The sequence below is a fragment of the Hyperoodon ampullatus genome (genome assembly GCF_949752795.1).
Source record: "Hyperoodon ampullatus genome assembly, chromosome: 10".
Taxonomy (NCBI): domain Eukaryota; kingdom Metazoa; phylum Chordata; class Mammalia; order Artiodactyla; family Ziphiidae; genus Hyperoodon; species Hyperoodon ampullatus.
This window is the reverse complement of record NC_136923.1, coordinates 69,735,743-69,753,332: the sequence shown is the minus strand read 5'-3', so window position 1 is coordinate 69,753,332 and position 17,590 is coordinate 69,735,743. Positions and strand designations below refer to the sequence as shown.

Sequence of the window (17,590 nt, the reverse complement as noted above, 5' to 3'; positions counted from 1 at the left end):
TAAAGAATGGAAAAAGACGTACTGTGCTAACACTAATCTAAAGAAAGCTTGAGGGGACTTTCCCTGGTGGTCCGGTGGTTAAGACTTCGCCTTCCAACGCAGGGATGTCGGTTCGATCCCTGGTCAGGGAGCTAAAATCCCACATGCCTCGCAGCCAAAATACCAAAACATAAAACAGAAGCAATACTGTAACAAATTTAGTAAACACGAAAAATGGTCCACATCAAAAAAATCTTTAAAGAAAAAAATAAAGAAAGCTTGAGTAGCTTAATTAATCTCCAAGTAAATTTCAAAACAAATAATATCACCTAGGATAAAGATAAGTCATTTCATAATGATAAATGGATCAACTCATAGGTATATAAAAATCCTAAACATTTATGAACCTAACAACAGAGCTTCAAAATACACGAAGCAAAATGTGACAGAAATATAAGGGGAAAAAACAGAAAAATCCACATTTACAGTCAGATATATCAATGCCTATCTCTCAATAACTGATAAAACAAGTAGGCAAAAAAGACATAGTAGACTTGAACAAACACCATCAACCAACTTGACCTGATGTTTACAGAACACACCACCCAACAACAGCAGAACGCACATTCTTCTCAAGCACACATGACACATTTACCAAGACATGATATATTGAGCCAAAGAACAAGTTGCAATAAAGTATTAAAATAACTGAATTCACACAAAATGTATTTTCTGAATACAAGAGAATTCAAATAGAAATAACATTAAAATACCTGGGAAATACCCAGGGAAGGAAAAAAGAAAGAAAAGGAAATACTGTAGTACACTGAAATGTCCCAAAGGTCATAATACTTTATATACCCATAATAGCATAAATACTGAAGAATTATTTAACCACAAGTTGCACTATAAACATATCTGGAGTGGAAGGGGATAGGAGAGTATGGTGTAAGAAAGCAAACATTTTATACATATAACAAAAAGTAAAAAATGTCTAAAAGTGATAAATCAAAAAGTAGCAATATATGTATATTAATCATAAATACACAGAGTATAAATTCAGAAGAACTGAAAGTAGCTAGCTGCTTCTGGGGAAAACTGGAAGGAGTAGGGACGTGTGGGGCATTTTGTTACATGTAATATTTTGACTATTTAAACTATGGGCATGTAGTACTTTGACAAAATAAATACTTTTATCAATAAAAGAGATTTCATCTACATCATCATCTCATTTGATTCCTAGTGAGGTACGTATAATGACCTCCATTTGACAAATGAGTTAACTGATATTGCAGTTAAGTAGCTTGCCCAAAAAATCAAAGCCACCATACTTTCTTTGATAATTATATATACGACACTTATCTGGCATCATTTACACAGATAATTAAAGGAAGGAAAAAACATAAATTGTTTTCAGTTCTCATTTTTATTTATTTCTGTAAATACTTTTAGTTTTTATTCTCCTCTACTGAAGATCACTAGTTTATTGGTTGCAAAGAACAAGAAGGAATATTCACAATTAACCTCCTGTTAATAATGGATTTTTAAAAGAAACTGGAACAAAGATTGATTCTTGGCAAATATGGAGAGCAACATTATACTCAAAATCCAAGATTAAACACTTCTTTTAATCATTATTTTTAATTGTGGTAAAATACACATAACATCAAATTTACCATCTCAACCATTTTAAGTGACAGTTCAGTGGCATTTTGTACATTCATCTCTAGAACTTCCCATCCTTCCCTCCCCCAGTCCCTGGCAACCACCATTCCTCTTCCTGTCTCTGTGAATTTGACCACTCTAGGTACCTCATCTAAGTGGAATCAAAATTATTTGCCCTTTTGTGACTGGCTTGTTTCACTTGGCACAATGTCCTCAAAGTTCACCCATGTTACAGCAAAACTTTTTAAAACTAGTTTCCAAAGCAGTAAAACCAATTTCTTTGATAATGCTGTGACAAATTAAAGCACCAGCGAATTTAAGAGATACTAGTTAAGAAAAATTGTTTCCCTCTCCTTCAACCATGACCCAGGCACAAAAGAATAAAAAGAGTACGTCACAACTTTAAACTACCAAGAAAGGGTTTGTTGGTACTTTATAATGTGCCTGAAGGAAGGGAAAAACCCAGTTCTGTCTTTGAAAAATCCAAACAATTACTTTTCCTCTAAGGTTGTGCACTTTTATGTTGAACAGCAAAGTCTACAAGAAAGAGTTTCTGTAAACTCAGAGTCTTTGTTTTCTATATTAAGGGTGAGGTCACACAAAGACAAAAGTGCTAACAATGTTAGGTGGTCACAAAATACTGAGTCATGGTAAATATCTTATAAATCAGAAGCGAAATAGCCTCCATTCAGTCATACAGAGCACAAGTAGAAAATACATAAAATCTGACCTTTACAATATACTTTGAAAAGGTTCCCTTGGTTGCAGTTTTTTAAAATAACAAGCTTGTTGTGTGCCTTTCCATTCCCCTCCATTCTGTCACTAGGAATCTCTACCCTGAATACCCTGCATTTATTTCCATCTAAAACACACACAGAGGTCCCAGACAGCCTTTCAATGGAGGCACTCAACAGACAAAGGACACCAGCCCTTTGAGATATCAAAAACACCACTCTGATATTGGGGTGCGATGGTTCTCTGAATTTTGATATATGATGCAACTAGAGTCACCCACAGAATTTTAACAAGGACTGATAACCAGTAATGCCTCAAGTGTCCAGGTGCCTGACAAGCACTTAACCAAGAGCCGTGCTTTTCACAGGCTCAAAATTATTAACACCAAAAAACAAAAGCTTGCTTAAAACAAAGTCAGACATTTTATATGACAACTATACATTTTTTAAAAGTCTTTTATGCAAGACATTCATTCATTTTTGTTTTATAAAGATTATATCATCTGGCATATCCAAAAATAAGTGATTACCACTGCTAATTAATATAAGACTATGTCAATGATGTTCCAACACAAAATTTCCCACTGTCCAAAATTATCTGCTTCATTGCTATTTTTCTAGATACTATGCAGTTCCCCCAACACCTCAAAAGACAAAAGTATTAAGTATCCAGCACTGCCACTACCTAAGTTCTTAAATTGCCACAAAAGCTATAAGTGACACCATCTCTATGTAACACCCACCATATGTCAAAACACAATACACCTCACTCATCCCAAAAGAAAATTGGATTTATTGCTTTTGACTTTCCTTTCAATGAAGACAAGTTTCGGCCTGAAGGAAGCATACAAAGTTTTTTCTCTTTTCTTCTTTAGGCTCCTCCTCTGGCAGGAGCTTTTAAGAATTTTAAGAGGAGAATTTTGTCTGCTTTGTGATATCTCATAAAGCCAGACCACTTGACAGTTGGGGGGAATATATATGAAATAAAGACTTGTCGGGCTTCCCTGGTGGCGCAGTGGTTGAGAGTCCACCTGCCGATGCAGGAGACATGGGTTCGTGCCCCAGTCCGGGAAGATCCCACATGCCGCGGAGTGGCTGGGCCCGTGAGCCATGGCCGCTGAGCCTGTGCATCCGGAGCCCGTGCTCCGCAACAGGAGAGGCCACAGCAGTGAGAGGCCTGCGTACCGCAAAAAAAAAAGACTTGTCAAGTTCATGGGGGTTTAAAGTACTAATGATGTAGAAAATATTTTTAGGACATTTTAGTGATTCTTTAGTTGCTTTATGGGATAAATCTCATTTATAATGCAAGCCTCACATTAAGAAAAATTTTAAGATTAAAAAAATTGTAATAAATGTAACACAAAGTTGTCAACTGTACCTACTCTATCGAACAATGAATAAGCTTAAGTAACTTTGCAAAACAATCAGGAAATGAATTAATAGATGGTAAACAGAAAAACACATATAATCACTTACAAATACTCACAAATAAAAATGTTGTCGCCACTTTGTTATAGATTTCTTTCTGGTCCCATCTTCAAGGTTACTAACAGCACAGTTACAATGTTAGGAGAAAGGAAATGGAGTTTGAAAGATACACATAAAAGATGAAAAAACAAGCCACTTTTTACCCCTACCACTTCAGTTTACTTTGAAACTCATTAGTTCAATAAACATTTGGAATAAGCACCAGTGTTTTAGAAAGACTCTAAGATTTCTTCCAAATATTCCATGATCACCATTTTCTAATACCACTTGATTAATGGAGATTTAACACTTCTAGACCTCCTAAAAACAATGTTATAAAACACTTATGACATATACTGAGTAATGGAATGGGCATAGAAGAAATGAACAATCTAGCTTTCAGTTGCCATTAGAAGTCTAGGACCTGTGTTAAAAGTATTTTTAGTAACTTTTCCTGAGGTTACTATCTACTGGATCTTAAACCATATTAGCCAAAGAAAACACCATTGTCATCTTATGCAAAGCTGGCAAATTCAGTGATTTCTGAAGATGCTGAATATTTTAAAAGTTATCTGTCTTGGCCTGTTAGTTCAGCCACAGCTTAGAACAGTGCTAAGAAGGCAGCAGCAGGTTTAAGCCTTAATTATCTTTACTCAAAAAACTGTTCAAACTTAAAATATTATCGTTCTGTGTGTTAATCTTCAAAAATGGAGTGTGGGGACTTTAATAATTCTGTTATAATGACTTTCTCTTAAAACCATCAATAGGGCTTTCAAGACTTTAGGACAGTGTTAGAAATGTATAGGTTTAGTTTAGTCCAATTAAACTAGCTTCCTCCAGTACAGAGCTCATTTTTCCAGAAATAATTTTTTTCAACAGGGTATACCTATATACTTTTTTTTTTTTTTTTGCGGTACGCGGGCCTCTCACTCTTGTGGCCTCTCCCGTTGCAGAGCACAGGCTCCGGACGCGCAGGCTCAGCGGCCATGGCTCACAGGCCCAGCCGCTCCGCGGCATGTGGGATCCTCCTGGACCGGGTCACGAACCCATGTCCCCTGCATCGGCAGGCTGACTCTCAACCACTGTGCCACCAGGGAAGCCCTATACTTTTTAATTGAATTATTCCATCGAAATATATTCCTCTTGTTCTCTCTTGCTTGTATATGTTAATAAATGTTAAAATGTTGTCTAAACCCGTTACCAGTCTTTATATGTACAACTTTCCCCTTGGTGTTTATGTTTCCAAGCTTTTGATAAAGTTCTGTTTTTTCCTTCAAATCAAGTCCTATGGAAAACAGAAAAAAATCAAGCACCTTCACTGCTTTCCTTGTGCCAATGTTGAATTATAGAGTTTATGTGATATATCAGCTAAAAACAGAACTCTATTCTTTTTAGTGTAGATATAAATACAACATTTGAATCAACTTATGAAAGGGTCTCCCTATGGAGTGAATTAGTAAACTGTCAGCCTATAAAGATCTATTCAAAGACATTTGTGCTTTAAATATTTGATGAAAATGCTGCTAAAATTCCAAATAGTCTTAAGTCACTGATAGCTCAAAATTCTATTATCACCTAAAAATAAAGTAACATTCATACACTATGGCAAAATCTTACATTTTCCTCATAATTTTCAAGTATCTTTTGGGGGCGGTTCTCTATTACGTTGAAACCTTGGCTTGATATATTAGAAAAATAAAGAGGTGAATATAGCTACAGTTTTATACACCCTCACCTTCCTAAACATGAATAATTCAAAACTTGCAAACTGCAGCAGAATTTAGTCTGCAGAAGTTTAAAGAATTTTGCTAACATGTCTTGATCATGAAGAAAAAAAGGGGATTTGAAATAACAAACTTTTAAATTTATTCAGTCCATAAGGAAATTTATAAAACTATTTTTTATGAAGGTAAATATTTACCTTTCTTTCCGCCAAAAAAAGTGCTGAACTTTAGTAATGGCTCTTCTTTGTGAGTCAAAGAGTTAAATCCATCTCTTTTACTCCCAAATGAGTGTCAGTCCCACTCAGAGGTGCCATGTTTTATTTAGAACATACTCTTTCTCAGTAAGCACTTTGTTCTAATTGGCAAGGCAAAGCCAGGTCCCTAAAGCACATAGCTCGTTACATTCAGTTTGGATTACAAAAACACACAATGAAACAAACTGCCCTGAAATGTACAAATTAACTGTGCAGGAATATGGGACAGGGAGGTGGAATGAGATTGTAATAGGGAACAAAATCCACAGGGAGGCTGGGGAACAAATCACTAGTGTCTCAATAAACTATACAAGGTTTCCAAATGAGCAAATACACAAGGCAGAGGACAGGCTTTTCCATAACTCAACCAAATTGCTTAAATATGGATACAACAAAACAAGACTTTTTTCCAACGCTATTATGCATACATGAGAAAATGGGAACACCAACAAGAAGGTTTAACAAATGAAACCTGCAGCTTGCACTGTCTAAATATGAAACTTATCTTTGCCTTCACACTGACAATGTGCAAAACAGCCCTGCAATTACATCACACCTCCAAACATTTTTGAAAAAATCTTCTGAGAAGCAAAACACAGAAGACTAAATTAGAAATAGTGCATCACTATGCAGTTCAGAGAGCAAGGTTAACGAGCTAAAAGTTATACGAACAAGATATTAAGAAACGAAGATCTCACCACCAAAACAGAAAATGCGTCAGACAAACAACACTCCCCCCACCACACATGCACACCTTTTCCCAAATTAGCCACTGTGTGAAGCTTCCAGCACTGCTTCTCTGATTTTCCCGTGATATCTAAAGACAAACTGCAACTGAACTAAATAAAAGAAAAGAGAACAGGAAAAGTGTGTAAACCCTAATCTACACACAAATGCAAAACAATGCCACTGCTACATCTTTGCAGGGTTTTTACAGTACAACCCCATCTACACCAGCTACCTTCACTCCTGACAACATCAAACAGTGGTAGAAGACTGGGACTGGTGTGTAAACACCTAAAATCAAATTTCAGTTCTCTGCTTTAAAATTTAATCTTGGGGGCTTCCCTGGTGGCGCAGTGGTTGAGAGTCCGCCTGCCGATGCAGGGAACACGGGTTCGTGCCCCGGTCCGGGAAGATCCCACGTGCCGCGGAGCCGCTGGGCCCGTGAGCCATGGCCGCTGAGCCTGCGCATCCGGAGCCTGTGCTCCGCAACGGGAGAGGCCACAACAGTGAGAGGCCCGCGTACCGCAAAAAAAAAAAATTAATCTTGGGAACATTATTTAATCCATCTGAGCTGCAGTTTCTTTACCTGTAATATGGAGATACAAAATCGCCAAAGTTGTGAGGATCAAATGGGATAATATTGTACAAAATGGCTTTATAATATAAAAGGACTGCAAAAATCTTACTTACTATTGCAATTACTTCATTTCAGGATTCTATTGCCTTTTAAAAAACATAGATATAATTGTCCATGTACTTCTTCCATCTTATTTTACAAACAGTAATTCTTATTCCATTACTATTTTAAGTATCCTTTTTTTGGCATTCACTTTTAACATTATGCACCCTTGTTGTTTTTCTCCAAACCAGAAGTCTTGGGTTAAGGTATTTTTTTCTTCTCTATAGCCAGTATTTAGTCTAAAAAGTAAATTAAGAAATTTAAAACTTTGGTAATAGTTAAAACTATTAACATACACTTAGTTCTACTTTACACACTAAGACCCAGCTGAGCAGTTGGGGCTTTTAAATGATATAAAATTTTGTATCATTAAAGATCATATTTTAGCTATACATTAATGGCCTATCATTTTTCCCACCACCCCTTCTGCAGACTAAGAATTAAGTGTAAGGGGATTATAACCAAGAAAAGTATAAAAAAGCAACCTTATCATAACCCTCTAAATCAAGCACAAAGGAAACAGCCAGACTAAAAACTACTCTAGGGACTTCCCTGGTGGCACAGTGGTTAAGAATCCGCCTGTCAATGCAGGGGACACGGGTTCGATCCCTGGTCCGGGAAGATCCCACATGCTGTGGAGCAAGTAAGCCCGTGCACCACAACTACTGAGCCTGCGCTCTAGAGCCCATGTGCCACAACTACTGAAATCCATGCGCCTAGAGCCCGTGCTCTACAACGAGAAGCCACCGCAATGAGAAGCACACACACCGCAACAAAGAGGAGCCCCCTCTCGCCGCAACTAGAGAAAAACCCGTGCACAGCAACAAAGACCCAACGCAGCCAAAAAAAAAAAAAAAAAAAACTACTCTTAAGTACCTGTAGCATGGTGGAATCAAGACCAGTGAAGCACAAAAAAAGCCTCATGGTGCTTTCCTGAATCTACCTGTTATCCATTTTCCCACCAAACCTAAAAGGAAGCCCATAAAACTAAGTGATCATTTTGATTTAGTTTGCATTAGACTGAGAACATGAAACATTAGCATTGAACTCATCACTTTTCATGTCGTAGAGGGCTGACTTTATTACATGAAACGGGGCCAACCACATCTAACCTAAGCAGGTCTCAGGACTAGGGATCTCCAAGCCTCTTTCACAGAGGAGCACCATCAGTTTAAAATTTGAGCACATACCTCTCACATGTCTTTTTGTTTTAAAAAGTTATATACTCCTGAAGGGGATTAAACGGTGTGCCCCCTCACAAAACCACCCCCTCCTCCCAAAAAAGTCTACCTGGAACCTGTGAATGTAATCTTATTTGGAAAAAGCATCTTCGCAAATATAATTAAGGATTTTGAGATAAGATCACCCTACATGAGGGTGGGCCCTAAATCCAATGACACTCATCCTGAGACAAGACAGAGACACACAGGAGAGAAAGCCATGTGAAAATAAAAGTAGACTGGAGTAATGTGTCTTCAAGCCAAGGAATGCCAAGGATTGCTGGCAGAAACCAAAAGCTTGGAGAGACATGTAATGGATTCTCTCTCAGACCCTTCAGAAGGAACCAACCCTGCTTGCTGATATCTTGATCTCAGACTTCTGGCCTCCAGAACTCTGAGAGGATAAACTTCCGTTGTCTTAAGCCATCAAATTTGTGGTAATTTGTTATGGCAACTCTGGGAAACTAATAGCAATAAGATTATATACATTATAAAAACCAACAATTTTTAAAGAATGACAAAAATAAGTATTAGTAGAAATTCTAACATCTTCTCTTTATGCCTCAATGGACAATCCTGTGCACCGTTACAGAGACCACAGCTTTAGACCAATATGTGGGCAGAAATAAAGCCAAATAACAGAGCCAAACTATCTTAAAAGACTCAATGGCTATTAAATTTCTTCCACTTAAGAATGACACAGGGTCACAATTTTTCTACTCAAGGCCTAAAAGAAGTTGCCTTTCTGCTACTTAAACCACTGAGCATTTTGTTTCCCATTAGAAATGCAGCAATTATTTTTGACATAATTTCCATAACAACATCATCTTCAACACACTGCTTCATTTATCCTGACTAGCATAATAATTAACCACACAATTTAAGAATGCTTATTAGTAAGACAGCAAAGTGCTATAGACTAAGAGGTCAGAAACGGCTGCCAGAGTTCAGCTTTGCTAATCAGTTAAGGACCTGCTGCCTCTGAGTTGCTTTCATTTGAGAGCAAGGAAGCTACACCACAAAGAGCAGGGTTTCTAATACAGAAACAGTCTCAACATATTCAAGCAAGTGTTTAAAAAGAAATAGAGAAAACATGAGATTATTAAAACTGTGGTATAAAAACAGTAGTTGAAACTATTTATATGTCCATCAAACAGAGGACTAGATAAACTGGAGCATGTATAATGAAGGTGACCAATAATTTATCAACGAAACTGGGACACTGAGGAGGAGTACAAAGGGATGTTATTAATTTCACTGATATAAAAAGTATAAACTAAGACTGTTCGGGTAAATTAAGACATTTGTTATAATAGAATATTATAATAGTTAACATGAACTAGAGCAACATGTGTCAACATAATTAGCTTCTTCTGTTTTTTAATTTTATTTATTTTATTATTTATTTGGTTGCACTGGGTCTTAGTTGCAGCAGGCGGGCTCCTCAGTTGCGGTTCACAGGCTCCTTAGTTGTGGCATGTGAACTCTTAGTTGTGGCATGCATGTATGATCTAGTTTCCTGGCCAGGGATCGAACCCAGGCCCCCTGCATTGGGAGCACGGAGTCTTAACCACTGCACACCAGGGAAGTTCCAACATGATTAGTTTCTAAAAGCATTATTTAAAAAAATACAAGTTTATAGAATAAGTACTGTAACAAACCACTTATACATATTAAAAACAGAATCATACATTGTTTATATAAATACCTATTCATAGTAAAAAGTGTAAATATAAAGATAAGAAAGATAATGATTATCTCCGAGGTAGAAAGAGGATGACTGGGGTAAAAGAAACCTATAAGATTTTAGTTCCCTTTTAAAACATGTTATAAAGCAAAAAAAAGACAAAACGTTCATTAATTCTGGGTTGGCTTGTGGACATTTATTATATTACTTACTATAATATTCTGAATTTTCAGACATCCACACCAGACAGACACCCACCAATGGACATAAAATGGTTCAGAGAATCTGATAAGCTGAACTGTCACTTTTTAACAAATACATGACAATGTGTGTTATACTTGAGTAACTGGACTTTTCGGCTTTAAAGAAATCAAAGGGTATACAACAGTAATCAAGTTAACAGAATCACGAAGACATAAATACCCTATTCAAATGCTCCATTTTAAGAGCAGCAGCTGCCTTTCTTCTGGGAAAAAGTGGTTTGAAAAATCAAGGTATGACAAGCATACAGATTCTACTATACTGCCCAAACCTCACCATGCTATATAAAATGACTCATTAGAGTGGGTGTTTTGTTTTACACTATTTTACACTATTTGTTTGTTTTTACACTATTTATTTTACACTATTTAATGGATATGGGGTTCCCACAATTTCTAAAAGGAAACATGCATTACAAGAAGTGCTTAAAATTTTCAGATTCACTCTGTTCCTCTTACTGCAGATCCTCAAAATTCAGCTCTAACCTATAATTCTTCCCTTTCAAAAGTGAAAGGGAAGTGGCCTAGAATCAGGCCACTTCTAGTCCAAACTTCTAACAGGAAATGGAAGCAGAAAGGAAATCAGAGTGTAACTCCAAAGCAGTAAGAGTTCCAGGTTCATGAGGAAACATTTTAGTTTACTTGTTATGAAATGGGAATGTTGCCCTGTTCTGGAAATTACCATGAAACTCAAGTCACCTCAAGGAAAAATGTTTGCATTTGGTTTACCATTCCATCTTATGCCCACCACTGCTGTATCACTTACCCTGGATGTCAACATTGAGATTCCCTATGCTGCTAGCTACAGCCAACTTTATTTTGCTCATTCCAGAACGAAACTAACCACTTCTGGAGTCTGTCAGACATATGTAGAATGCACTTTTACTTTTTAAAAAATTTATGTTTCCAATTAATTAATAATAAAAATCTCAACTATAGACAAAATCAAAATTAATTAAAATCCCCCCCAAATACTCCTACTCTGAGACTACCAAAATTAAAATTTTCACGTACCTTCACCCAGCTTTACTCCATGCAACTATATACATATAATGTGTTGTCTAACTAAAAACAATATACATCACGTACTTCAATCAACATTTAATTAATGTCCCTGTGTTATTTATCAGCACTTAATTAATGTTCGTATGTTATCTTTAAAAGGGAAAAAAATCCCAAACAACTTAATGGCATGTTAAGAGTATAAATTACAAAACTCTATTATTCAATAATCACTTTGGACTTATATAGAAGATTAAACAGCAATGAACAAGCTTGGTAATTTCCAGACTGGACACAAAGTATGCAGCAATGAGGAAAATGAAATGTTGCTTTAATACTAGCTATTTCGATTCCTTAAAGCCTCTCGAAAGTCCATTTTAGGTTTAAAACAATAACTGTAAGATAATATCAAGAAATAATAAAAGTGAAGATGAAATTACTATACAAAATTAATAATTTTCTCGAGCTGACAAAGGCTAATAACAGAAATATATTCATTTATAACCATATTTCTCTCCGATGTTAAATATCAGAACTCAACATCTAAGATCACTCATTTGAATGGGTACCTGAAAACAGATTCCTACAAAACCAAGTACACAGCTCTAGAGTCATTACCAGAATATGCTTCCTACATGGCATGTATCATTTTCTTTATTTATTGCAATATTCTTCACCACTAACAAGGCACAAGGTACAACTAACCATGAAACAAAGGTAAGCTTGATTAACTATCTTTCCATTAAGAAATACACATATTTGAAAAGTTACACTGAAACTAATTTTCAGAAAATAACCATTCAGAAAATTTAAAACCATGTTTTATCTGCTTTAATTAATCTTCAACTGACAAGAGACTCCTCTCCTCACAGTTTAGTTCTTCTAGTCTTATTCTTGTCTTTGTATAAATCAACATAGTAATGCATTAAAAGTACTCCTTTTTAAAGGAAACGTTCTGTAAACGGTTAAAAAAAAAAAAAGAAAAGAAACCTTCTTCCACTGTGAATAATCATCCCTCCCTTATTTTTCCAATTTTATGTGAATCATGGAATAGCAAGTTTCCTAAAAGTTAGGCTTAAATGGAACAGTATGTTCAGATCATGTCTATAGTTTAAAAAGAAACTGCTTACTTTGATTTCTCAATGAAATACTTTTGTCAGTCAATAAATAATAGACATTTTAGTGTCCGTTTTTTAAAGAAATTGCTGAAAATTATTTAAAAACCACATACATACACTCTAAAAGTCCACAAGACCAAACTGATTCTTTTTACACTGAGCACTTGTTAAGTCTGTCTTCTGATAAGCATCTGTCATCAGTGCTACTCAAAGAATCTTCCATCCCTTGGGATCTATCTTCAAGCTCACTCTCTTATAATGTATAAAAAATGGTCTATGGATTATAGCTACTTCCTAGTGACCAGACTCCTCTGTCCCCCACAGCAAGCATTTCCAAGTGTGGTAGAGATAATGCCACATTGCTAGAGCTGTTACTTCAGTCAGTTCTTTAAAATTTCTGCCTTCCCCACCTTGTGATGATCCTGGTTGATGTTTCTGTCATACACACTTTTATTTAGCAAACCCATTCTGTGAAAAGCACTGCTTTATGATAGCTGGGCTTCAATACAGTAGTACAAGAGGTCGTTGTGAATTTGGTACTAAATGTCCCTAAATATCTAGACCGGTTGGTATCTAAAACTCACAAATTCAAAAATTGGGTTTGCACTCAAACAGAAAATAATACCCCAGGCACTTCTATGGTCGTTAAGAAGCAAGACCACCCTTTAGATGCTATGGTTGACCTTTCATATATCTTAACACAGCTATAGGCAATCGGGATTAGTTCATGCTTTCACACAGAAAATCATATAATCCAAATCAGTCAATAGCTCAGAATGAACAAAGATCACAAGAAATCAGTTGGTTAACACCTTGCCTAAAGACAGAAAGGAAATATGCCCTATTCTGCAAAGAAAATGAGATCTCACGTAACTCAATGGCTCTCCAGTGAATTTCTGCAATTTGGTGGTTTTAAACTTTTTAAACCATACTCCACAGTAATATATATTTACATCACAACCCATTACATACATAAATGAAAATAACGTGTAACTCAAACAAAAGTTTTACAAACAATACTTATCCTTAATATCTGTGATGCATTCAGACAGACTGTTTTCTATTGTAATCAATTTTTAATTGTGGATCATGACCCACTAAATTGATTTCTCTACCCACTAATGAATCACAATACCCCCAGTTTGAAAAACTGCATTAAAAAGTAGTGTTTCGACCAGTAAGTGTTTATATCACCCTAATATAACTATTAGTACCATGTCATGAAATTTTGTTGCTTTCTATTATAGATATATAGATATTTACTGATTCTTTTAGTAAAGTCATACGAAAAATAATATGAAATGTTTAATGAAAAACAGAATAGCATGACAGGTAGAATATTATAAAGGGGGTAGAAAAGCCAAAACTAGACAAGACTTTAAACATGTTTTTACTCATTTCATTCAATTTCATGTAAACAAGTTATAACAAACTCACTTTTCCACCACAGTTTTAAAAAGGAATCCTGAAAAATCTCTTTAACCTAATGGTACACAATAGCTATTTTTAAAGTAATTTTTCCACCTTTTAAAGTACATTGTACACTTTATGATACACTTTAAAAGACTATTTAAAATCACAGTGGCTTTGGCCAAAGTAATCTTCATGTTGTCTTTCACATCTCATGCCTCTGCTACAATGCATTTCTATACTCTCCCTGTCTTCATAGAGAAACAAAATACACAAATGTATCTTTAAAGTTCAATGATCTTTTTTCTCTTGAATTTCAAAAAGAACACCAAAAATGCTGCTTCAGCAAGCAGGACGTTATTTACAAGTCATTCCTTTCAACTGATGTTGGGGAAATCAGGAGTGTGGGGGCAAAGATAAAGAAGAAAGGAGAGAGTATTTTCTTTACACACTTGAAAATATCCTTTTAATATTTTTAAAAGCAAAAATAACTAAGCTGTGTAAACAGTCAATGGACATAGGCCACCAGAGATACAATAAATAATGATAACCATAGAAAATAAAACTGTAACAAGTCCAAAGAAATGCAAAGACCATGGCTGAACTATCTTCGCTGATACTTTTTTAAACTTTATATTTATTTAGGGACATGAGACAGTTCTTTGAGTATTTGATGTGAGCCACCTGACTCATAGGTGCCTGGCTTCTCCCACAGCCACGCTTTACTGAATTATCAGGGGGAACTAGTTCTACATGGAGACAGACACATAATATACATTTTCTCTCATTGCTACTTCATCTTTACTACTCATACATATAAACTCTCATCAGTAAGGAAGCATTTCTTCATATCTGTAATTGTAGATATGCGCGTGGAGACAGACACAATATACATTTTCTCTCATTGCTACTTCATCTTTACTACACATATATATAAACTCTCATCAGTGAGGAAGCATTTCTTCATATCTGTAATGGTAGATATGCAAAGTAAGAAAAGCACAATACATTCACTTAACATGGCAGAGATTCTGTTAAAAGCTGGATAAAAACCAAACTTACCAGTATTTACCAGATATTTCTTTTAAAAACCTAAAGTATTTGACAAATTCCAGACCTTTAACAGATACATACTGCCAGCTTCCCCAACCCTCCCAACTCCATCCAACCTATCCCCTAGTTTTGGCATAAATATAAAGGTCTAAAGCTTACACTATGATCATTTCCTTGTCCAAATAGCACAATGAACAGAAGATGAAAACTGACAAAGATTCTCTCCTTGACCAAATTCCAGCCAGGCTCCTCTGAGCCCTCTTCTCAACCAGGCCTCAACCTTGACCTATAAAAACTACCGATTCCCAACACAAATGATTTCATACACTCATATCCCCCCACATTAACAGATTTAAGCAACCGACTAACACAGTTTTCAAACAGCTTAAGGCCCCTTCCCTAGGGTGATCCTAGTCCCTCTTAAAGTGCCTGTCTGAGAAAGCTCAAAGCTGCCAAAAGAATTTAAGATTTGTTCCAACAAACAGCTGACTATAGGCCCCTGACTACCCTATCTTAGAGCATTTACTAAATGGTTTAAAATTGTGAACCCTTCCTCTGTCCCTTTGAGATGTATATGTGTATCTCCTACAACTCAATCACTCAGGAGTGTCTTTCTCAAGGACATGAAAGCCATTCCTTTAAATGTAATCATCAGGAAGAACAGGGTCTCAATCTCTATCTCTGTAGGAGGATAAAATCCTAACTTTCCTAACTTCAGTAACTGTCAACTAACAGGCACTGCCAGTCTCATTTACAATAACCAATCCTTTGTAATTTTTCTACTCCCCTGATTATACTGAGCCAAGCTAGCAGCCCCTCCCCTACTCCTTCATTCTCCCTTTAAAATGTCCATTTCCCTCTGCACAAGTCCCCTCTTCCCTACTGCAGCGGTATATTACTGATTAAAATCTGTCCTTACCACTTTAACTTGTGTCCAGGTTTGTCTTAGGCAAAACAATAAAGTAATAAAAAGTAATAAGAATGAAACTTAAACATATCCCAATTAGTAAGACTTACTTATTTTACATAAGATCATTAGATGTGAAGTTCTTTTTAAAAAAAAAAACAAAACACCTGAAGGTTTTAACTTTATTAAGGAGTCATAATTCAAGGAGTCAACCAATCAGCATTTAGGGGGTGGAAAAGGCCCTTGGCAAACATCAAGCCTAAGCCCTTCATGTTACAAATGATGAATCTAATGCCCAAAGAGATTAAGTGACTTACCCAAGGTGATTTCATTGAGGGATTGGATTAGAAAGCCTAATTCAGCATTATTCTCTTCCTGACTCCAACATGAAAATATTCTTTCTCTTGTATTCTCATTGGTAAAAGCAACATTCACCATTAATCATTCAAATCAAGATCAGAGATGAACATATATATTTTACCCTACTACAACACAAGTGTTTACAATGCCACTATATGCCAACAACTGTAAACTGAGGAAAGTTTGTTTGGTACAAGTACACACAAGATTTCCATTTCACTCAGGGAAGACTGTTTCAACAGTCCTAAGCAAGTATATGAAGCAACTTAGTGACGAGAAACTGCTTTCACACACAAGCAAATAAAACCCCATGCATAAACCCATAAAAGGGTATACAGTCTTAAAATAATTTAGACAGTCTTAAAAACAACCAAAAGAAGAAAATTAAAATAAATTAAAAACCCTTTTTCTGCACTTACCAGCAAAGCATTTGGAACAGAGGTTCATAGTCTTGCTGGACCTGGGGCAAAAAGAAAGAAAGAAAAGAAAGAAGAGCTAAAAATTCAGTTATCACTCTAATCAAAACATAAAGATGTTTGAAACATAGGCAAAGAATTTCCTGGCCAGGCAACTGAACTAATAAACTAATGAGAAGTCCCTAACCAGCCAGCCACCCTCCCCCACAACAAAACAAAAACAAAACAACAAAAATAAGATTTTTTTTGTTTGTTATCTGTGAGTTAGTCAATGCTTTATTTTTTGTGACTAGCAGCTTATATGGGGCAAGTTCAGGAATACTGTAATATGCCCAGAAGATAACAGAGGAGTGAATTTATCCCACATGATTGCCACATTCCCTCTGTTTACATTAGAACATATACCACAGACTCATCACTAAAAAAGGGAAAATTTTGTCTGTAAAGAGGTAGAACTTGCTCCTTATTTACACACTCAATTACCTCTATAACATTACTTGACCTTTTGTCCTCTTTCCCCTCATTCTAGTCCAATTTCAGATCCTGGTCATATCATGACCCTGCCATTTAAAATTCTTTCTTCAGATGTTCCCAATCAAATTATTTTTCATGTCCTTTCATCTGTTAATAATAACTACAATTCACTGAGTACTAACTTGGATGGGCACTTAACATACATTATCTTATTAATCTCCCCAACATCCCTGAGACTGGGCATTACCAGATTGCTTTGTTTCTAAAATACACCTTTTAAAAAAATCACATAAACATTTCTACAACCAGGAAATATCATACCACTGGCTACAAGTGATGAATAATTTAATGAGGAAATGTTTCCACCACCTCCTTCCAAGGTGTTATTAAACTGAGTGGTCTTCGAAATCAAGGACATACAGTCATCGCCATTTAACAGGTGAGCAGCTTGCCCA

The 17,590-nt window shown here is 36.0% G+C and overlaps 1 protein-coding gene across 1 annotated transcript in view; it reads right to left on the bottom strand.

Moving 5' to 3' along the window:
- ZFAND3 (zinc finger AN1-type containing 3) overlaps positions 1-16,692 on the bottom strand; it is a gene marked incomplete at its 5' end in the record, with an annotated part of 214,161 nt that extends 197,469 nt beyond the window's left edge. The window contains one exon of the mRNA XM_079712639.1: positions 16,665-16,692. Within this exon, the coding sequence (XP_079568765.1) occupies positions 16,665-16,692 (28 nt within the window). The remainder of the gene's footprint in view (positions 1-16,664) is intronic.
- Positions 16,693-17,590: the final 898 nt, after the last annotated feature.